Source organism: Brassica napus, chromosome C7 (assembly GCF_020379485.1).
Source record: "Brassica napus cultivar Da-Ae chromosome C7, Da-Ae, whole genome shotgun sequence".
NCBI lineage: Eukaryota > Viridiplantae > Streptophyta > Magnoliopsida > Brassicales > Brassicaceae > Brassica > Brassica napus.
Window position 1 is genome coordinate 5,178,814 of NC_063450.1, and position 23,901 is coordinate 5,202,714.

At 35.2% G+C, this 23,901-nt stretch overlaps 1 protein-coding gene and 2 long non-coding RNA genes across 13 annotated transcripts; 2 read left to right on the plus strand and 1 right to left on the minus strand.

Moving 5' to 3' along the window:
* Positions 1-852: 852 nt before the first annotated feature.
* Positions 853-3,313, plus strand: LOC125590340. Its single transcript, XR_007326684.1, has 2 exons — positions 853-1,056; positions 1,147-3,313. It is a non-coding gene; the product is annotated as an uncharacterized LOC125590340 (long non-coding RNA).
* A 9,402-nt stretch (positions 3,314-12,715) lies between these two features.
* On the minus strand, positions 12,716-16,995 carry LOC106389690. 11 transcript variants are annotated; one of them, XR_001278099.3, is made up of 9 exons: positions 16,948-16,995; positions 14,471-16,878; positions 14,218-14,377; positions 14,079-14,139; positions 13,960-14,012; positions 13,712-13,772; positions 13,447-13,613; positions 13,260-13,298; positions 12,716-12,945 (listed from the first exon to the last, which is right to left on the minus strand). It is a non-coding gene; the product is annotated as an uncharacterized LOC106389690 (long non-coding RNA). The 11 variants fall into 11 exon arrangements; XR_001278100.3 differs by having other exon boundaries at positions 13,447-13,539; positions 13,604-13,613; positions 14,079-14,377; positions 16,948-16,994; XR_001278098.3 differs by having other exon boundaries at positions 14,079-14,374.
* Positions 16,996-18,793: 1,798 nt separating this feature from the next.
* On the plus strand, positions 18,794-19,717 carry LOC125590367. The gene has a single exon (XM_048763920.1). The coding sequence runs from the start codon at positions 18,794-18,796 to the stop codon at positions 19,715-19,717; it is 924 nt and encodes a 307-aa protein (XP_048619877.1).
* Positions 19,718-23,901: the final 4,184 nt, after the last annotated feature.

Below are 23,901 nucleotides of genomic sequence, written 5' to 3' on the forward strand. Positions count from 1 at the left end.
ACCTAATTTTTGAGGTACAATGGTAGTTTCTTAATTTGAGTTTCTTAAAATTAAAAAAAAAAAAAAATTTCTTAACACACCTTGAGAAGGATTTTTCCAGTGCCTAACACAAAAAGCCTGCATCAGTGTTTCCAATCCCTGTAGCAAACTGACCAAATGCTCCAGCAGTACATGTGTGTGAGTCTGTTCCTAACAAAACCTATCGTAAGGAACCAAGTAGTCACTCGAGAACAAGCTAATTTCATCTTAGTCAGAGTCCAAAGACAACACACCATACCGTATAAACATTTCTTATTTTTCCCTATAGCAAGAGAACATTAAGATAGAAAATCTTGAAACAGTTTAATTACCCCAGCAGGCAACCACTACTAGTCTACTAAAGAGCATGAGAATGAGCGTAGATAGCCTTTAACCGCACAATGCAAGATAACTCTATAGCAAACCCAACCAAGTCTCAAATTACTTATTCAAGTGAGTCAAATGATAAAACGAGGACAAGCACTTTGAGAACAGGAAAGGGTTCCACTATAAGAAGCTAACGACTTTAACCGCTCACACACATGATCATTCAATAGCAAACACAAATCATGCTCCAAACTACTTAAGTAAATCAAATGATATACAAAGCCACTCACTTCGAGCACATGAAAGGGTTCCACCATAAAAAGCTAATGACTTTCAGATACCTAACTCATTTTGAACAGAGCAATCAAACAATAGATAAACAAATAAAAAAATTTGTTCACTTAAGTAGCTGAATCGACCTCATCCCGGCGGCGCAGAACGCTTCCCGCGAACTCATATCTCCGGCGTTTCTCCTATCTGCCGTCGTTTCAACCGCTGCGGCGATCTTCGGTCGCAGAACGAACGCTTCAACGATCTTCTTCACCTTCTTCACCGAATCTCCGGGACTCCAGCACCATCATGTAGAACTCGAGAGCCATAACAAACCCCCGCCGGAACGAGCCAGATCTGGCGATCTCCGTCCATCCTTCGCTGTCGAAGAAGAAGACGACCTATTAAGGATCGGTTGCCAAAATCCTTTACTAAGGATCGGTAACTATAATTATATTTATTTTTGATTTAATTAAATCACTCATTTAGCTAAAAACCCGTATTAAGAATCTGCTATAATGATGGTCTTAGGTTTTCAAAGCCTGCTTCTGATCCATCTTCAGGTTTACCTGAGAAGCTAAATATTGGCAAGGTATAACTTACGTTTAAATTGAGAGAATATATAGAATAGCCAACGGTATATATATTGCTGGGATTGTTAAAGCCCATGTCCAACTCTATATTATCCGATTAGTACGATATTGTCTACTTTGGGCCTTAGGCAAGCTCTTATTGATTTACTTTTGGTTTTCATCCCAAAAGGCCTCGTACTAATTAGAGTTGAACATCCCTTTATATATTAGACACTCCTTGTCTAATTCTCCAATATCGGACTTAGTTTGTTATCTCACATTCTCTCTCTCAAACTAAGGATTACATTCATCTCGTGTCGCACAACTGACTTCTATGATCTTTTGACTTGATCTCTGCCACACACACCTCCCAGTCCTAACTCGATGGGTCTCATTCCTATTCGAAGGGTATTTTGGTCTTTTTGCAGATTTCTTGTCAACATGTCTCTGATACCAATTATTGGGATTGTTAAAGCTCATGTCCAACTCTATATTATCCGATTAGTATGATATTGTCCACTTGGGGCCTTAGGCAAAACCACATGGATTTACTTTTGGTTTTTATCCCAAAAAGGCTCGTACTAATTAGAGTTGGACATCTCTTTAGTTTGTTTTCTTGCATATATTGCTTAACTATTTGTTTCATTTTGCTTTCACAGGAGGCAGCGGTGTCAGGAAATGCTGCATAACGTTCTTAAGTTTCTTCTATTTTTGTAGTTAGGTGAGTTTCACTAAATACTTATGATTGCACCGTTAAGTTTAGCGGTACCTAGTTTGATGTAATTTCTCTAGCGAAGCAAGGAGAATTTATTAAATGGGCAGAGAGATTGTGGTGTTGCCACCTCAGCATATCACCTTTGTAAATAACTTACATTTTAAAAATTATTTTTTTAAATGGCTATTTGATTAATATTTTTTTCATTAGCATAAACAGACTCATGCTGACTTTGTGAACCAAACTGGTAACTCCGCATCCAAGTGAATGACGAAATACTATTGTTTTCTGAAGCTGCATGCTAGACTATCCGTCCTTGAATTCTCCGTCCGGGATACATGAATGATCTCTTAGTTTAGGAAACTTGCTTTCAAAATCTTAATTTCTTCTAGACACACTTCAAACGCTGGCCATTATTCTCGTTCCGAACCCATCTTCACCAATCGAGATCAATCCGTCGAAACCATCTTGATTAACAAGAAAGGGATAAGTTGATGTATCTATTCTATTAAAACACAAGTATGACCAATTGATATATGTTGAGTCTAATAATTGTTTTTCTATGTTATCAAATCTAAAAGAAATAAAACATAATACTTTTAAACTGAATTGAAATTAAAACTGTATTTCCATAACTACCATCTATTGGTCAAAACATGTATTTTGTAACCTCCTTTCCATAATTATCGATGGCCACACCACTTCTTTCTAATATTTATATTAGTCAACTGTTATATAAATGATAATAATTATTCTTTTCTTTTGGGTTTATATCAAAACTAAGTTTGCTTACTTCCTTTCAACAGTATTCTATCAAAATTTTCTTTTGTGTGTTATTGGATAATCTGAACATTTTTCTTTTTAGAATTTTAACATTTTATTTTATTAATAGAACACATTATTTTATATAATTATGTATACAGTTACATTATTGACATATCTTTCTATAATTGTATGCTAATTATTTCTTATAATCTCGGTTAAAAAGTATAAAATTTAATTTTTATATCACAGACACTTTATATTTGTTAAGAAATACAAAATAAAAATACTTATTGTAGTTTCATTTTTTCACCTTTAATATTATGAAAGAAGATATATACTATTTTCACCGACTATTAAAATATAATATTTAGTAATAATAAAATTTGGTATATTTAATTATTTTAACTAATTATAACTTACATCTCACCTAAAAAATTAGGATTTATTCAACTAGACATTAATTTATTCAAATTTTAAATATTTTAAATAGACATTAAGTTTATCAATTAACAAAGAACAAGATGTTAAAATAGGGTTTAACGGTTTTAATAGAAATAAACATTCATATAAACTCATTTAGTTTAACGGGACCGAAATAGGTTATTCGATCAAAAATATTTATTAAATGTTATATATTCTATTAAAACAACAGTATGACCAATCAATAAAAGTAGGATCCAACTATTTTTTTATTTAAAGAGTTATTATCTATTAAGTAAATAATATAACTGTAAACCACTAATTCTATATTTTAGAATTAGTTTTGCGCTTTAAAGGTAACGTGGTTTCTATTTACATTGGATCACAATTTATAAAACCCATTTTATTTTGTTAAATAGGATTACAAAGAGAAACACAATTACAAAGAAAAGTATAAATATGATTATAAAGAAAAATATAAATATGAAAATTAATTTTTTTTAAAAAAAATGTAAAACAAAAAATATATCCGCCCTAAAAAAAATATACCCGCCCTTTAGTATATCATTAAAACTAAAGTAAATGTCAAATTTCACGTTTCGGAGAATTAAAACAAGTCTATCACTAATTTCAAACAACATACGCCAGTCGGCTAAGTCTAAAACACCATTCACAAACGCTAATGCCCAATAGTATGATTAATATTTTTCTGAATAAAATATAAGAAACATCAGAAGTCAAAACCAAGTAAATACAAACATGATTGTTTCACTGATTTATTGCTGAAACATGCTGATGACGAGCATACTAATGATCATATAATCTCTGCTTCCCTTGAACTCGGAGTTCTATCAATTTTCCGGTCTTTTCGAAAAAGATAATGTAACGGTGTGTAGCAAAGACCACACAATACAAACGGAACAGCCATCATCCACATGATCCCCTTTGACAACGCCTCTGCCTCACGGCCAGAGTCTTTAATATTATCAATTCCTTTTGCGTCAAACCCGAATACTTTCTCCGACATAATACCAACCAAAGGTGCACCAAACGATGAAAATGACACCTCGAGTGCACGATCAAAGGCATATATCATGGTTCGATGCGTAGGAGGAACAATCTCAGCTAAAATTGGAGAGTTAATGGCTGGTCCACACCAAGTTATGGTAAGACCCATTAGAAAAAGAATGAAGGCCCGGCCCTGAAATATTTTGGACCAGAAGCTCAAAAATATTGAAAGCTAAAAATGTAGCCTGATCTCATCGAACCTGTGACCTCGTAGGATAAGTGCAAGACATATACCAACAGAGCTACACAAGATTTTGTTATTCTACGGCCGAAAATTTACTTAACATTTATCAGGCCGGAAGCACATGCTTCCATTGCTTCCCCTCAAGGCCGCTACTGAGTAGATGTAGTAACTGCTAGTTGACTGTGGGATTATTCTTAAGAGAATAATGGAGAATATAGCTCTCATGAAAACGCTGAATTGGGCGCACATAACTCTCCCTGAGTTTGGAAATATACGAGACATTTTGTCTGCAACTATTCCCCCAACCAAAGACCCTATTGCTTGTCCGGTTGTGAACATCCCGCTCAGAGATGCTGTCTTATTGTGATCAAAACCTGAAAAGTGAAAATATTTTGACAAACATGCAGTTGGAGTTCATGTTTCATAAGAATATTGTCGAATAGGGATGAAAGTCGGAACGGATTTTAGGTTTATTCTACTCGATTTGTTTAGTTTGCATTCACTTAGGTTTGTTGAGAAAAATTGTATCAATATATTGTCTTCACTACAAGAAAACATCAAGGATTCTGAGGGAAAAAATCGTCGGAATTTCGTCGGAATATCGTTATTCCGACGCAATTCCGACGAAATACGTCGTCGGAAATAATTCCTCGGAATTTCTTTTTTCCTCTGAAATCCCTCGGAATTTTCCGACGGAATTCCGAGGAAATAAATTTCCGAGGAAATTCCGAGGATCCTTGTTTGTCGGAAAAGTCCTCGGAATATACCGAGGTAGAACTTCGTCGGGATAATTCCTCGGAAGTTCATCGATCGATGCGTGTTTGGACATATATACATCGATCGATAGGAGTATACCGACAGAATTTTTCCTCGGTTTATTCCGAGGAACTGTTCCCTCGGTATATTCCGAGGGATCCGTTCCTCGGAATTTTCCGAGGGAGTTGTCTCTCGGAAAATTCCGAGGGAAATGTCCCTCGCTATGTTTTTTAAAAAAAACGGATCGATCGATGCGTTTTTGTTCAAAAACGCATCGATCGATGTAGTGAAAAATATAATTAATTTCCTCGAAATGTAAAAAATATTAATTTTTTTGAAAAAATAAAATTTCTGAAATTTAAATTCGAAAATATGAAATTAAAAGTAAAATTGAAATCATACTAATTAATATTCAAAGTTTCACAAATAAAAATAAAACATTCCGAGATTGGGGAAAAAAAAACTACGGGTCTGGCACGTCCGGGAACACCTCGTTCGGGTACATCCTCTGCATCATCTCCATCATTTGCTGGTTCAGCCTCCTCTGTGCCTCATAGCCCGCCTGTTGAGCCGCCATCTGGGTCTCCAACAAAGATATTCGATCATCTTTGTCCTTCAACTGAGCCGTAAGTACTTCTGGATCAACAAAGGGCGGTGGTGCAGAAGAAGGAGGAACCGACCGGGTGCGACGACCCAAACCGAACAAACGTCCCTTCATCTTTGAAACCGACTGAATAGAAAAAAGCCAAATTTAGAAATTTAAACCAAGAAATAAATGAATTGAACTTAAAAAAAAAAAACTTACGGATTCAACGATTTCGTTGATTCGAAACCGGGACAAGTTGGTCGAAGCCGTCGAAGCGTCATCCTCGGTTTGAAGCTGAGACACTTCGTCTACCACCTGAGTTTGGACCAGGTCGACCACGTCCCTCACAAGACCGTCATCAATCTGGCCGGTCTTCTTGTTGGTATACGCCCTCCTCATTAGGGCGAGATCATCGACCGGCTCGCCATCATTTTCTTCCGCCTTGAAAAAAAACATAAAATTAAAGAAACATTAGAAATTAGAAGAAATGCACAATAAATTTAAATTCTGAAACTCAAATAATTGAAGAAAAAGCGGTTGAACTTACCATGCGATCTCCGAGAGTGACAATAGATTGAGCACCCAAGTTATGCTTGTAGATGCCCTTCCCTTTACGGTCGCTCCTGCGGTTGGTGGAGTTGGTGGAAGAAGTTTCTTTCGTCTCCTCCTTATCCCAATGCGCACACAACTCCTTCCAGACCGTATCGTTCATCGACTTTGGGACCTTTTAATTAAAAAAAAAGTAAAAGTTTAATAAATTAAAAAATAGTTTAATAAATTAAAAAATTGTTTAATAAATTAAATCGAACCTTATTGATTTCCCACTTCTTCTTCCACTCGTGGATCTGCTTCCCATAGTTGTCCATTACTTTATGGACGAAGTGGTGATAGATAAAGAGCGTCTCATCGGAATTCCAGTTGAACTCTTGCTGAAAAAAAACACAATTAGTAGAAAATTTATATTAAAGATTAAAAATATAAGTAAAAAATTAGAATACTTACCGCAAACTGACGAAACCACAGAACCTGCTTGTCGGTTGGGAAGTGAGTGAAAGTCGGATGTCCACTGTCGAGGGCCGAGTACATCATACGGTTGATCCATGCGCTGATCCCGTTCCCGGATCGGTTGAACCTTATTAAAAGAACAAACGGTTAATAATGAATCCAAATTTAAAGAAAAAAAAATGTTTAATTACCATGTTTGACCCCGTCCATGTGGATACGGAGTGAGATACGAAAGATGGTCACGACCGGGCTGTTGAACCAACTCCGCAACCCTCATCACTCCCGGAGGACCCGGAGGAACAGGAGCGGATGCAGCAGCGGGAGCGAGAGGAGCATGAGCGGGTGCAGCAGAGGGAGATGTATGGTTGGAGCTGTGGGGCGAAGGGGAATCCTGAAAATGGCTGGAATCACGAGACTGGCTCCCCGTACCACCACGACCACGACGCTGTCGAGGCCGGGTCTGATCATCATGAGACCTGTAAATTAAAAAATATATATTTAATAAATACAGAAATATATAAATTAATTTTTTTATTAAAAAAAAATCCCAAATAATTTAATCACAGAAAAAGATTTATATATATTAAATTTTTTTAATAAATATATAAAAATAGTTCTAATAAACAAAAATAGTTTTAATAAATAAAAATTGTTTAATAATTAAAATGTTTTGTAAAATCCAAAAAATCGAATTTATATAGAAATTTTTTTTTGTAAAATCCAAAAAATCGAATTTATATAGAAAAATCGTTTTGTAAAATACAAAAATCGATTTTATATACAAAAATTGATTTTATAAATACAAAAAATAAAAAAATTATAAAAAAATTCTAAATCAATTCAACAAAACAAATTATTCAACCAAATCACAATTCTAAACCTATTATACAACCAAATCACAATCCTAACCAATCACCCTAACAAAAATCTATCAAAACTACACAAAAACCTAACAAATAGAACCTAAGAGAGTGGGATAGGGTCCTTACATGATTTGTGTAAGAGAAGAGGGAGATCGCCGGAGATATCGTCGGATTTCAGGGGGAAATCGCCGGAGAGAAAGAGAGGAGTCGCGCAGAGGAAGAACAGAGAAATGGGGAAGAAGAAGGGGCTCGTGGTTATAAAACCTAGGGTCCGACGGACATTATCCGTCGGAATTCCGTCGGAATTCTAATTTCAATTTTCGCGAAATATTTGCCCGGTAAAATGAAAATATTCCGAGGAAATTCCGACAGATAGTAAAATATCCGTCGGAATTTCCTCGGAATATTCCGAGGAAATACCGAGGAACTAGTGTTTGGGGTTTCAAAACATCAATTTTTTTTGCCGTATTTCATTTCTTATACAATTGTAATGCATACCATTGAGGATTCTTTGTATACATGAGCATAAACCATGAAATAATTAGAAATAAAATTAAGTATAAAAAGGGATGCATACCAATGAGTTCGAACCACATGGTCCAGAAAACCATTGCATTCCATGGCACCAAACCTACGATTCCCTGCAAGACGATGATCTGAAATGTTTGTAACTTAGTTACATCTTTTATGGCCACCCAGGATTCCTTCCAAACCGTGCTCGTAACCTCCATTGTTGCAGCATCATAGTTTTTCCCTTTAAGAACCATAAGTTCGTCTCTACAAAAATAACAACATCAAAACTAAAGGTCGTAATAACAAAAAAAAAAAGATTTTGTAATGTTGGCGCTGTATTAAATTAAAGAGCTTTATACTACCGTTCATGATCATGAGAAATGAAGCTACTATTTTTCCTTTTCCTTGGATCAGTGGCAAATAGAAACACTAGAACCCCGATCATCGCACTCATTGTTGCCAACAACATAAAGGCGCATCGCCATCCTGGGATTCCTAAGAAATCATGACCAGCCATGACAGTTGGTAGGACGGTTCCACATATAGCTCCAACCGTACCAATGAGATTCCATAAACCAAAGCCAAAACCTCTTGCACTATCCTTAAAACTATCCGCTATTATCGATTGAAGCACTGGATAAACAATTGCATGTCCAAACCCATTGACTGCTACACCAACGGTAACCTAGTCCAGGAAATTATATTAGCCCCAATCAGACATTTATATCTGTTATGTATAATATTAATAGTCTATGTGTCAACCATGTCTTAATTATTGCATAATATATTTTTGCATTGAAAGGTTAATATGAACTTCTGTGCAAAAGCTCATAATGTAACAGAGAAAAAAAATTTAACCAATATCTGATCTCAAAACCATATGTAAATCGAATAAAACCTGGGTGAAGAAGTGGCTTGCTCCAACTGCAACAGTTGATAGGACCCAGCATAAACAACCGACTGCGAAAACTGTCGGACGGTCATAACTAACGACCAATAAACCAGCTAAAGGAGAGGCAAGTCCTTGAACAATGTTTCTTATAAATGAGAGGTATCCAATATCACAGAGGGTTGCGTTAAATGCTTCTTTCACATCTTTGGCAACCGAGGGAATGAGTTTTTCGTCTGCTCGTTGCATCAGTGTGGCTAAGTTGATGAGAATGAGAGAGATAGATATTCCATAAATCTTTCCTGTTCGATAAACACTGTGTGAATCACACACAAAGTTACTAACCAAACAATCACCAAATTAGATTTCTGTAAGGAAATTGAAAGTTGCTAACTTGATGTTCATTGTTTTTGTATAAAGGCGACCTATGGGTAGAGACGAAGACAATTCTCGATGGATTTGGGGTTTATTTCTTAAGAACAAAAATAATTTTACTGTACCAACCATATAAATCACTCAACAGTAAAATTCTCCTCATCAAGTTCTGACTTTGTTATTGGAAATTAGACAACTTGGTCAACAAAAATCCTCTATGTATGGCAATAAAATCAATACCATTTTTATATAAAAAAATCATAAAAGCTAGAGATCCAGTCTTTTTACAATAATAAAATAGGAATATGTTTTTTTTTTTTTTTGTAAGGCAGCTTTCTTAAATTTAAATAAAAGACCCAAAATAGTTTACAAGCCTCTTGGCTATAGTCATACACCCAAATCACATAGAGAGTCTAGTTGATAAAATAAGCCCAAGCCCAAGTTGGTTTTCTAGTCTGAGGATAGTCGACAGTCTTTTGCGGTGAGGCCAGAGCGGAAGGGGTCAAATTTTCAGGAGACTCGGAACCAGCTCTGCATCATTAGTGAGGATTTAGTTGGATTTGAATCTCTGAAGCTCTGGAGCTTGTTTCGTAGTTGCTGGTCCAGGAGTCGGAATAAGCAGTCTGTTGATCTGAAAGTGCTTGCATGCATCCTAGTGTTTCTCTCATTCCAGAGCCAATGCATAGTTGATTGCCAAGCTTGGAGGTCGAGATTTCGTTTCCATTGAGGCGGGGGCAAGGAGGTCATCTGCATAATCGTATCATCCCAGGATCGTTGAGGTAAGTGATCGAGTCTTCTGGTTACTTTTAGCCAAAGGTCGAAGCTGAAAGTACAGGAGAAGAAGATGTGATCTCTTGTTTCTTGTGCTGCATTGCAGAGCAAACACCGGTCATCTGTTTGTAGTCCCCAGCTCAGTAGTCTGTCCCTTGTCGGAAGCCTATTTTGGATCACTAACCATGAGTGAAAGGAGTGTCGTGGAACTCCCCTCGATATCCAGACTAGCGACGTCCAAGGCATATCAGGCATTGGTTGTCGGAGGTAATCATATAATACCCCAGTTTGGTATGTTTCGTAGATGCTTCCATTTATCTCCCACTCATAGTAGTCTTCACTTTCCTGCAGTTGGATCGTTGTCAAGTAAGTGTAGAGCTGTAGTTGTGGATCAGAGCGAACCGGAGGCAGTCTCCAACCACCATTCCGGTACAGGGAAGAGATTGTTGCATTCTCAGAGATGCCCAATCTTGAGTTTGATCCAGCGAGAAACGTGTGTAGGTTACCAAACGGAGACCAGTTGTCCGCCCAAACGGAAACGTGTAGAGGTTACCAAACGTGTGGAGGTTACCAAATAGGAATATGTTTTCAGCATAGTTAAATACAACAATAAAATAGAAATCATAATAAATTTCATATCATCTCCATTTCTCTTGAACTTGGATTTATAGCATTTTTCGATCTTTCTTGAAAATAAAATGTGACGGTGTGTAACAAAGTCAACACAATCCAAATGGGATAGCCATCATAGACAAGATCCCCTTGGACAAAGCCTCGGCCGCACCACCAGAATTCACTACAAAAAAAATTGCTTTTCTTAGCCTTAGAAAACCGCTATCATAGGCCCTAGATAGCGTATTACGAACCGCTATGTTTGCCCCATCTATAATAGGTCCCCCACTTATAATAGCAGTTTTGTACACGCTATTGTAAGTTTTGTACACGCTATTGTATCTAGGTTATATAATAGCGGTATTTCTTGTTTGCTATTATATAGTCTCCTAAACTATATTTGTGAAGTGATTTTGTCACGTGTCTTTTCTACAATCAATTTCACAAAACAAATATGACATGACTACTGAAATTGATGACATGTCTTATAGCTTAATATGATATAGACAATTGAATTTAATGTTAATTTATATTTTTGGTAAACTTTTTAAAATATGGTAATAATTCATATATTACATTTAATGTCAATTTATATTTTTGGAATTTTTTTTAGAATATGAGAATAACTCATAAATCATCATTAAAATAAATATATTCAAATATGGCATTATGAATTTTGAAATATAATTTAATTATATATTTTTAAATTATACAATTTTATTACTAAAATTTTCAAAAATGTATACAAAGACTATATTTGTGAAGTGATTTTGTCACATGTCCTTTCTACAGTCAATTTCACAAAACAAATATGACATGGCTACTGAAATTGATGACATGTCTTATAGCTTAATATGACATGGACAATTGCATTTAATGTTAATTTATATTTTTGGTAAACTTTTTAAAATATGGTAATAACTCATATATTACATTTAATGTCAATTTATATTTTTGAAATTTTTTTTAGAATATGAGAATAACTCATTAATCATCATTAAAATAAATATATTCAAATATGGCATTATAAATTTTGAAATATAATTTAATTATATATTTTTAAATTATACAATTTTATAACTAAAATTTTCAAAAATGTATACAATTGTTTTAGAAAATTATAAAAATTTAACCGTAAAATCATTATTTTCTTATATATCTAAAAATTTATAAATATTGTTTAATTTTAATTTTTGGTAATTATGCAGCTTTTACAAATTTATTTAATATATTTAATTATATTTTTGGTAAACTTTTTAAAATATGGTAATAACTTTACATTTAATGTCAATTTATATTTTTGGAAATTTTTTAGAATATGGGAATAACTCATAAATCATCATTAAAATAAATATATTCAAATATGACATTATAAATTTCGAAATATAATTTAATTATATATGTTTAAATTATGCAATTTTATTACTAAAATTTTCAAAAATGTATACAATTTTTTTTAGAAAATTATAAAAATTTAACCGTAAAATCATTATTTTCTTATATATGTACAAATTTTATAAATATTGTTTAATTTTAATTTTTGGTAATTATGCAGCTTTTACAAATTTATTTAATATATTTAATTATATTTTTGGTAAACTTTTTAAAATATGGTAATAACTCATATATTACATTTAATGTCAATTTATATTTTTGAAAATTTTTTAGAATATAGGAATAACTCATAAATCATCATTAAAATAAATATATTCAATTTTGAAATATAATTTAATTATATATTTTTAAATTTTACAAATTTATTTAATATATTTAATTAAAATAAATAGATAGAAAAATCTATTTAAGATTATAATTTATATTAAAATATTGATACGAAAAAAAAAATTTACAATATTAATAAAATTTTATTTTAAAATATAATTTATATTTATCTGTTAAAAATTATTTTAATTTTTTTTACTGCACATGGTGGAGGAAGACACCTAGTTAACATTATAATAGCGTTTGTTTACAAAACTACATATCTATTTGATAGCATTTCTAAATAGTTATAATTGGTTTATATTGCTTTTAAAAAAATAATACAATTTATTAGAAAAGAAATTTTGATTTACAAAAATATTATGGTTTATAAATAAAAAACTAAACCAAAATCAAACCAGATAACCCTAAACTAAACCTAAAACTAATCCACAAGTGTGTCCACGCTCATGTTCTTAGTCTTCATACTCTTCCATCAACTTTGTGTGCTATTCGTGTGTCCCTCAATAGATCTCTACACCAAACCCAAAAGAATCTATTAGAACGAATAAGATTTGAAAACCAAACAAGAAAAAAATCAAATTCAGCAATAGAGTAGTAGGCATATTGATATCCAAATGATGCACGTTCATGAGAATGCCAAACCAAATAAGAAACAATATTTTAGTGACAAAACTCTTATAATCACAATATAAAGTCGTGTTCCAGAGAACATAACAGATTATAAGACACTAACTCACTCACAATAATCAGCTTGGACACATGATTTATGAGTTTAGTTTCAAACAGGTTTCAATTTTGTAAATACTGTTAAAAGAGTTATCCTACCTTTAAGGATCTTCTTCTTCTTAGTTTAAGGATCTCAACCTGATAAGAGATGACAATGAAACTGAAGTAAAGGAACTGACTTTAAGAAGAAGAAAAACAGAAAGGAGCAGAGCATAAGAAAAAACTCTACATATCGCAGATTATTAGTAACAAAACAGAGTGTTGACACTACACAAGCAACAGTTACCAAATTCATGGAGTCCCATTACAGAAGTCATACTACTCGTGATGTTGGCTCCTATGAGTTATGCAAATGCCCTACTTCAAAATCCTAGCAGCGCTGAAGTTAATCGAGAACATCAGTTTCCTACACCCTTGAACATCACATAACAACGCTTGCTCACCTGACCTTATCTGAATACATAGCATCACATATCTCGTTAAAAAATAACATACTTTATTTCTGAATCCATTATATGTAGAATAAATAATTTGGAATAAGTAAGACTCACTTGACAAGGGGAGTAGATTCACAAACGACCATCTTGAGCCCTGCAACATTGAACAAGAACACTGCAATAACAAAAGAGAGAGAGAGAGAAGAAGCCCGTGAGATTGAGAAGGGGAATCGAAGAATGAGGTAAATTAGCTCCATCTACATTTCAAAAATTGGAAGTAACATAAGCTGAGACCAAAGAAACCATAAGGACGCTTGAGAACAAGACAATCAAGCCTTGTTAAGGTAAATTGAACTGAATACCATAGCGAGGGCTCTCCTGGAACCAAGAATTTCTCCACTGCTTCACCTCCAACCTTCAACATACGAACGAGCTTGCTCACTTGACTTTATGAAGAACACGAGAATGGAGACTGACATACCTTAGATTGGCAGATCGAGAGGCAGGTCGTCTCTTCGCTCGTCTCTGTCTCAATTGAATTCCTGTCATATGGTTATTTCCTCCATAATCAATACATTAAATTAGAAATGAAATTGAATCTGAGAAAGAGGGTAAAAGACTTATTCTTTGAATCCAACTCCATCTCCTCCCTTGAATCCATCTCCTCATCCCTCGAGCTTGAACACACGCCAAACTCCATGGAAGTCGAAGTTAAGCTATGTCTCCTCGCCGCCGCTGTTCGTCTCCGACTCACAATTTTCCTCACTCCCGAGAATCCTGCTGCAAAGTAATCGAACAAGAGTTGCTTACATTGGATTGTAAGGAAAAACCTGAGGTTGATAGAGTAGAAGCAAATAGAATGAGAGAGATTACGACAGGAGGAGACGAGGAAAAGAGGAACGGGGGTGAAGAGTTGGACGGAGACGTGCTGGACTTGCTGACAGATGGGATAGGACCGGTGGTGATGGCCGTGGTGGTGATTCGGAGAAGACGGCGAGTGGGAGAAGAAGAGAGAGTCGATAGGGTTTCAATTGTTTTTTTTGTTTGGAACTCTCTTTTTTTGTCAAGACTAAATTTTGCAACTTTAACTAAAAATTGTTAAAGATAAATATAGATATGATTATCCTTTAGGTTTTGTTTTATATACACACTAAATATCTGTCTATTTTATAGTACTAGGGATTGTCATCCGCGCCAAGACGCGGAGTTTTTGCATTTTAATCTATTTTTGTTTTTTGGCGCGGGATTTTTGCATTTTAATCTATTTTTGTCTCTTTCTTACTAATCCAGCATTCAGTTTTTCAATGCATTTTATATTCACCATCTCCTCTTGTCTTGTTTACATTTGTTTTCACGTTATGTCGTTTGATTTGTCTTAGTTTTGACTTGTGTAATAACTTAACTCTGCTCATTCTTCTTTCATTCTTTATTGATTGATATTTTTATCTCGCTTAGCTCTGTGTTGCCACTAATTTGCTCGAATCATTTGTCATCATCTGCTTCGTATTTTTTTCATATTCATTAACTATTGTCTCCAATCTCTTTAAATCCTAAAAATCCTGCATGTTCTTTTGTTTATTAAATCACATATTAAATATTGTTGAAACTGTTTATTTATTCTAATAAATCCTTACGATTATAACTAAGATGATATGAATAAAAGACTGATTATAATTTAGTTGAAATTAAAGTCTAAAGTAGAAGTTATTAAACTTACAATCATTCTTTCTGTCATCCAAGATAGCTTTAGTCAAATCAATTATATTGATTTAGAAAACCCATAAGCTATTTCAATCCCAAACAACCAAAAAACAAGCGCATTTGTTATTGACGCTGCGGCGGGTTTCCTTTACTATAAACATAATTGCTTGTCACAACTGTTAATAAACTCAAATGTGTTTACAAAAGCTACCATATAAGAGTTTCATACTCATTTTTCTTTCTCTAGTCATCTCCTATGTTAGTAGCTATCATAATACAATCATCAAACAAATGACATATCTCTTGGTTCCATATAGAATATGCAAAAGGACTGTTTTCTGCAGACTCCATGATCACTGAGTATTATAAATATCAAACTCTGTCTATGGTCTATTTATATGTTGAGGAAATGCCTCGAAATGTAGCTTCCAAATAATGATTTCCAGGTCAATACATTGCATGTTAACCTCCACAATGGGATCAGCGGTTCTGCAGATACCGCTACATGTCGAGTCGAACGCAGCTACACATATGTTCCCTGCTTGTGCCTTTCATTCATAATCTGCAATTTTCCCAAGAACCATAATCAATGTTAAATGAGGTAAAAGTTTTAGAGTCACAACAGACTTTGTATAGCCAAGCCCAAAAAACCAAGCACCCAGCGTAACATCCCCACTTACCTATTTGTGCAGAAAATGACTTGATCATTATATAGTAGCACCGATAAGTTAGATGGAGAATGAGGTATGAATGCAAAGTAGACAAAACAGTTAAAATCTTACTGATTATGGGAAATATAAGAAATCAATTCTCTTGAAATGGCTTATAACTGTCCAATAGCGTGACAGAAGTACTTGTTCATGTTCTCACCAAACTTCCAATTCTAAATGTATATATAAATCTATTAGAGTTATTGCCAGCGTTCTGTTGCGATATTTGTTAGCTAAAATAATCCATCCAACATAATAGGAAAAAGAAACCAATGAAATTGTAAAGCTAACCATCAGCTGTGATGCTTTTGTTGTCCTGACACATTGCAAGCTTAGTGATTTCACTGTCAAAAGCAACAAACTAAGCAGTCATATACATCCGAGACATTTATTTACAAACGGTTCTTAGCACAGAAAAAACATATTATTATGTTACGGATGATAAGTTTGATGCATAAATACAGTTTAGAATTTTTTTTTCAACTGAACATTTGTGCCTACTGAATTACCTTACAACACCCCCTGCATTGTGATTTTGGCATGTTAAAGCTGAGAATCAATATTGGAGCTTGCGTTAGCATTGGAACATGAAATATAACACCATCAATTTCCAGTGTTAATTCCATTGACAATAGATGTGCAAAAGAACTCTGCTAGTAAGGTAATCATGATTAGTAATTCTTTACATCTTAGTGTCGTACAACTTCAAAACGATAGACACTTACAATCGACGGCTCTCAAAGATGGACCGCAAACCATCTAATGATATGCTTACCTCGTCGTATAAGTAATCCATGTCACTTCCCTCCCACGGGTAACGTTGCTGGTGCAGATCAATTCCCTCCACCTCTTCCTCATCATTAGGATGCTCTGCAATATACCCTGTGTAAGGTTCAAATTTATGTCGCTAGAATTATCAGAGAAAGAAATATAAAGTACCCTCCAAATCTTCAGGAGCATCGACATTTTCTTTATTCAATGGTCTTCATTCAACCTAACAACCATCAAAATAAAAAGAATGTGAGGCACATAATCTTCAAAATCCAAGTTTAATGAATGAAAAAAAAAAACTCAGGAACACAGAAAATGTCAAACACTCACTGGCTTCTTCTTCTTTTACTTCTTGGCTCCCGTGAATGAACTGTCAAAGCCATCATTATTTGCAGGAAAAAAAAGATTAAACAAAGCAACTGATGAAAAAAATAAAATATGTTTCACATCACATAAACTCTTCTTGAACAATCATGCAACATATAGTATGTCTCCCATGTGACTCAGCTGAGTCCTCGATGGCATCATGAACGACAAATTTCTTCTTCTTCTTCTTGGTTAGATCAAAGGGTGCAAGCTAAGGATGACCAAAGAAAATTAAAACCACACAATCATGATTTATCAGGCAAAATAAAAGAACCGATGATGAATTTATTAAAGATGAGGAGATGTAGAGACTAAAGAAGAAAAACTGATTCATGAAACTCAAAGAGCCAATCTGTGTTTCTTAGATGAGTCATGAACCGATGATTAAAAATTGAAAGCCCTAAACTTCCATTGAATAGAACGCTTACAGACCAAAGAGGTTTATTGGGCTTTTTTTTAATGAATCTCATTTCAAAACGTGAGTTATAAAGTATTTATTAAATCATTAGATAAAATAAATAAGTGTGAGTCCCACAGAGAAAACCGAAGAAGCAAAGGTTTCCGACCTTCATAAATATATATTTGTTTCAGCCATCAATGTACAAAGAATCTTTTAGCTCAGTGGTATAAATGTTGTTGTTTAGATCTCAATTACCCGGGTTCGAGTCACAGACTTGACATTTTTTTTTGCACTTTTTAAAAATATGACCCACATATCGCTGACGTGTCGCATCAGGAGTGATGCAACTGCCCTATTATAATGTAGATTATAGTTCTAAAATATCTGGTTTTGACCGACTAAGTTTTTCCTATAAATAGGACCTTTGTAACATCGAAACTGAAGTAAGAAAAAAGAAAAAAGTTGATAATCTCTCTCTCACTTATCACTGTCAATTTTCCAGAATTTATAAAATAATAAACACTCAACTCTCTTCCTCTCACGTTCAATCTCTCTCTCTCCTTTTACCACCAAATACAAAAAAATATATATACTCTTCACCTTTATTTACAACACGTTATCAGCACGAGGCCCTGACCAACTGAGACTTATCAATCCGAAAGTTCTTAAACCAGCCGAGGTAATGTTTAAATTTATGTATTTCAATATACCTAATTTATTTAAATTTTATTATTATTTCGGAGTGAGAGGTTGGACCCTCTCCGTTTATTTTTCGGGAAGATAGGCGCTGCCTTTCCCGACTGATCGTTATGGTAGGCTATGCCTTCACGATCAGAGAAACACGTGGTAGGCTTTGCCTCCGTGAATAAAAATAAAAGGTCAAAAATGGTAAACTATCTCCTCGGACCTTGAAATAAGTAAAAGTCAAAATGGTAGACCATGTCTCCTCGGACGTTGAAAAATGATCAATATGATAGTCTATGACTCCTCGGATCATGTGGTAGGCTGAGCCTCCCGATTTTATTTATGCTATTTAAATTTCTGCTATTTAAATTTCTGCAATTTAAGTTTATGCTTTTATTTTATTCCTTTAATTTTTGCATTTAAATTATGCATTTAAATTCTCGTGATTACTATATTTATTATTATTTTATGAATACAGTTATCATGTCGAATTTGACAAAGATCGAAATTAATGCCCTGGATATTATGGGAAATAATTATATGACCTGGGCAGTGGGTGCGAAAATGCACCTGAGAGGAAACGGGCTTTTGGAAACCATCAATAGTTCGAAAACGGTGTCAGATGAGAAAAAGGCTAAAGCCATGATATTTTTACGACACCACATCTATGATGGTTTAAAGAATGAATATATTACGAAAGAGGATCCTTGTGACCTCTGGAAATCTTTTAAAGAGAGGTTCGATCACCAGAAATATGTGATCTTACCGAAAGCTAAACACGAGTGGATCCATCTCCGGTTCCAGGATTACAAAAGTGTTAGTGAGTTTAATTCCGCGATGTTCGGAATTACTTCAAGGATGATGTTATGTGGAGAGAAAATAAGTGATTATGATATGATCGAGAAAACTCTCTCCACGTTCCATCCTGAAAATGTAATCTTGCAGCAACAATACCGGGTGAATGGATATACCCGTTACTCGGAGTTGATGCAAGTCCTCCTTGTAGCGGAGCAGAATAATCAACTCGTGACTTTATACCATCAAGCTCGTCCCACTGGATCTGCTCCATTCCCTGAAGCGAATGTTGCATCATCCAGTTATGATAATAGAAGAGGACGAGGTCGTGGACGTGGTGGAAACCGTTATCATGGTCGTGGAAGAGGACGAGGAAGAAGATTCTGTCCCTATGATGAAAGAAATAATAAAGACTTCCACGAAAATGAAAGGAATGAAAAGGGCCAGGATGATAAAAGGCAAACGGGAAAGGTTTGCTACAGATGCGGCATGAAAGGTCATTGGGTACGTAACTGTCGTACGCCAAAACATTTAGCCGATCTGTATAGAGAATCCCAAAAGGGAAAAGAAAAAGGAAGAGGTGAAACAAACTTCATCTCTGATGAACCTGGGCCATCCTTTCATGGTTTAAACGATGATACTCATCTCGACGTATCAGATTTTCTGGTTGAGCCAGAGAGTATCGATGAGTGATGTAGATCGATGTGATATAAGTAGACTGTATTATAGTATCTATATCTTTTGTTGTAAGATATATGTTATGTTTCATGTTTAATGTTTAATAATATATGTTTTATATTCAGAAAATGCCAAACTTTGAGACTATGGATGGAGATTTGTGTTTGGCAGATAGTGCGTCAGCGCACACGATAAGTAAAGATAAGAAATATTTCTCCAGTCTCAAAATAAGAGATTACGTTGGAAGCGTAAGTACAATATCTGGTTATGCAAAGATTATTATGGGCTCTAGAAGAGCGAAATTTTCAATGCCAGGGGGAACAATATTTGAAATAAATGATGCATTGTATTCCCCCGAGTCTCATAGAAACTTGTTAAGTTTTAAGGATATCCGAAGAAATGGATATCATATTGAGACTATGAGTAAAGATGGCATTGAATTTCTTTGCATTAAGTCCGAGAGGAAACATATATTAGAAGAATTAAGAATGTTATCCTCTGGACTATATTGTACGAAAATAACCATGGCTGAGTCCTATGTCGTGGTAAACATGAAGTTTACTGATACATTTAAAATATGGCATGAGAGGCTAGGACATCCTGGTTCAGTCATGATGAGAAAGATAGTGCAAAATTCGAATGGCCATCCATTGAAAAACGGAAAATTTTTGCAAACGGGCGAGTTTACATGTAATGCATGTTCTCAAGGAAAACTTATAACTCGGCCATCACCAGCAAAAGTAGGCAATGAATCACCAATGTTTTTGGAAAGAATACATGGTGATATATGTGGGCCGATCCACCCATCGTGCGGGCCGTTTAAGTATTTCATGGTATTGATTGACGCATCTAGTAGATGGTCAAGTGTGTCTCTTTTTACGACACGAAATACGACTTTCGCAAAGTTCATTGTCCAAATAATAAAGCTGAGAACACAGTTCTCAGAGTATGCCATTAAGAAAGTAAGGCTTGATAATGATGGTGAATTTACATCGCAAGCCTTTGATGATTATTGTATGTCAATGGGGATTGATGTGGAGCATCCAGTACCCCATGTTCATACACAAAATGGCATGCCCGAGTCATTGATAAAACGGTTACAGTTGATTGCAAGACCGTTAGTCTTGAGAATGAAGCTCCCAATTTCTGTATGGGGTCATGCTATATTGCATGTAGCTGCACTGGTTCGGTTAAGACCGAGTGCATATCATAAGTACTCCCCATTACAATTGGCATCTGGGCAAGAGCCAGATGTATCCCATCTCCGTGTCTTTGGGTGTGCGGTCTATGTTCCGATAGCACCGCCACAAAGAACAAAAATGGGCCCACAAAGGAGATTGAGAATATATGTGGGTTATACGTCACCAAGTATAATAAGATATCTGGAACCAGTAACTGGTGATATGTTTACGGCACGATTGGCCGATTGCCATTTTAATGAGGATGAATTTCCAGCGTTTGGGGGAGGAATTAATAGAATTCCTAAAGAGATTACTTGGTGTACACCGTCATTGTTACACCTTGATCCCCCTACGAATCAAAGAGAGCTGGAAGTTCAGAAAATTGTGCATTTGCATAATTTGGCAAACCAGTTACCAGATGCGTTCACAGATACGAGAAGGATGACGAAGTCATGTATACCCGCTGAAAATGTTCCATCAAGAGTTGATGTTCCTAAAGAACAAACTGATGGAAATAAAATGAATGAACCCAGGGTTCAGTTAAAGAGGGGGAGGTCAGCGGGTTTTAAAGATAAAAATCCCCGAAAGAAAAAGAAATTGGATGAGCAAAATAGTAAGGTTCGAGAAGAACCTGATATTGAAAGATTTCTGAAAGAAGACATAAATGGAAAGGTTCCAGAAGAACCTGTTACTGAAAAATGTCTGAAAGAAGGCATAGATAAAGATGATCCAGATGACGAGAAGGGAACAGAAAAGTATGAGATTTCCTTCAACTATGCCCGAGATGAAAAGTTATGGATCAGAAATAAGATAAAAGATGTCGATGGAATGTTCTCCTTTTCTGTGTCCAAAGAGATCGATCATGAAAATGATGATCCCGATCCAAGGTCCATTTTGGAATGTCAGAAAAGACATGATTGGGAGGAGTGGAAGAAGGCCATTCAAATTGAATTACTCTCCCTAAATAAAAGAAATATCTTTGGACCTATAGTCATAACGCCTGAGAACGTAAATCCTGTTGGGTATAAGTGGGTATTCGTGAGAAAAGTAAATGAGAAAAATGAAGTAACACGATATAAAGCCCGATTAGTTGCCCAAGGTTTTTCCCAGAGACCGGGAATTGATTTTGAAGAAACGTATTCCCTGGTAATGGATGCAATTACGTTTAGATTTTTGATGAGCCTAACGGCGTCTAAAAATCTTGAGATGCATCTCATGGACGTCGTGACTGCATATTTGTATGGATCCTTGGATAACGATATATATATGAAACTTCTTGAGGGATTGAAAATGCCAGGGGCATTGAAAGAAAAATCTAGGGAGATTTGTTTGGTCAAGTTACAACGATCACTTTATGGATTAAAGCAATCCGGACGCATGTGGTACAATCGCTTAAGTAAATATCTTTTGAGTAAAGGATATGTGAATAATGCGATATGTCCATGCGTTTTTATAAAGAAATCGTCATCTGGCTTTGTGATCATTGTTGTATATGTATATGACCTGAACATAATTGGAACTCAAAAGGAGGTTGATGATGCTCGAACTCATATGAAAGAGGAGTTCGAAATGAAAGATCTCGGTAAGACAAAGTTTTGTCTTGGGCTCCAGATAGAGCATCTCCGAGAAGGAATATTTGTGCATCAATCAAACTATACGAACAGGTTATTGAAACGCTTTCGTATGGACAAAGCGACTCCTTTGAGTACTCCAATGATTGGTAGATCTCTCAATATTGAGAGTGATCCTTTTAGGCCCTGCAAAGATAACGAGAAGATATTAGGTCCAGAAGTACCTTATATGAATGTTATCGGTGGGCTGTTATATCTTGCAAACTGTACCAGGCCAGATATTGCCTTTGCTACTAACCTCCTGACAAGATATAGTTCTGCTCCTACTCGCAGGCACTGGGACGGAATAAAGCATGGATTCCGTTACCTCAAAGGTACAATTGATTTAGGGTTAATGTATTTTAGAAAACCCGAGTTTGGTATGGTTGGTTTTGCAGATGCAGGATACTTATCAGATCCTCATAAGGCTCGATCGCAAACCGGCTATGTTTTTACAATTGGTGGAACCGCGATCTCTTGGCGGTCCCAGAAACAAACTCTGGTTGCGACATCTTCAAATTATGCAGAAACTATTGCGCTTCACGAAGCTTGTCGAGAATGTATGTGTGGCTTCGGTCAATGAGTCACCACATACAAGAATCAAGCGGAATGGTCAACGAGAAAGAACCGACGAAAATATTTGAAGATAATTCGGCTTGTGTTGCTCAACTCAAGGAAGGCTACATTAAGAGTGATAGAACAAAGCACATCCCCCCAAGATTTTTCTCATACATACAAGAACTTTAGAAAAATAAAGAAGTGGACATTGAGTATGTACAGTCATGCGAAAATCCGGCTGACTTGTTCACCAAAGCTCTTCCGACTACAACATTCCGAAAATACGTCTACGGTATCGGAATGCGGCATTTGCGTGACCTGTGAAGAAAAAGCTGTGTCCGTTATTCTCAGGGGGAGATTACGGCAGTGTACTCTTTTTCCCTTGTCATGGTTTTTGTCCCAATGAATTTTTCCATGACTAGGTTTTTAACGAGACACTATGTAATACAAAATGGATAATCAAGGAGGAGTGTTAAAGATAAATATAGATATGATTATCCTTTAGGTTTTGTTTTATATACACACTAAATATCTGTCTATTTTATAGTATTATAGTTCTAAAGTATCTTGTCTTTGACCGACTAAGTTTTTCCTATAAATAGGACCTTTGTAACATCGAAACTGAAGTAAGAAAAAAGAAGAAAAGTGGATAATCTCTCTCTCACTTGTCACTGTTAACTTTCCAGAATTTATAAAATAATAAACACTCAACTCTCTTCCTCTCGCGTTCAATCTCTCTCTATCCTTTTACCACTAAACACAAATAAATATATATACTCTTCACCTTTATTTACAACAAAAATGTGTTAATTGTAAAGGGGGAAAATGTTACGACTTTGGCGCTTATCTA

Excerpts from the sequence above, each read along its gene's own strand:
- LOC125590367 (XM_048763920.1), top strand. The coding sequence starts at position 18,794 with ATGCACCTGAGAGGAAACGGGCTTTTGGAAACCATCAATAGTTCGAAA.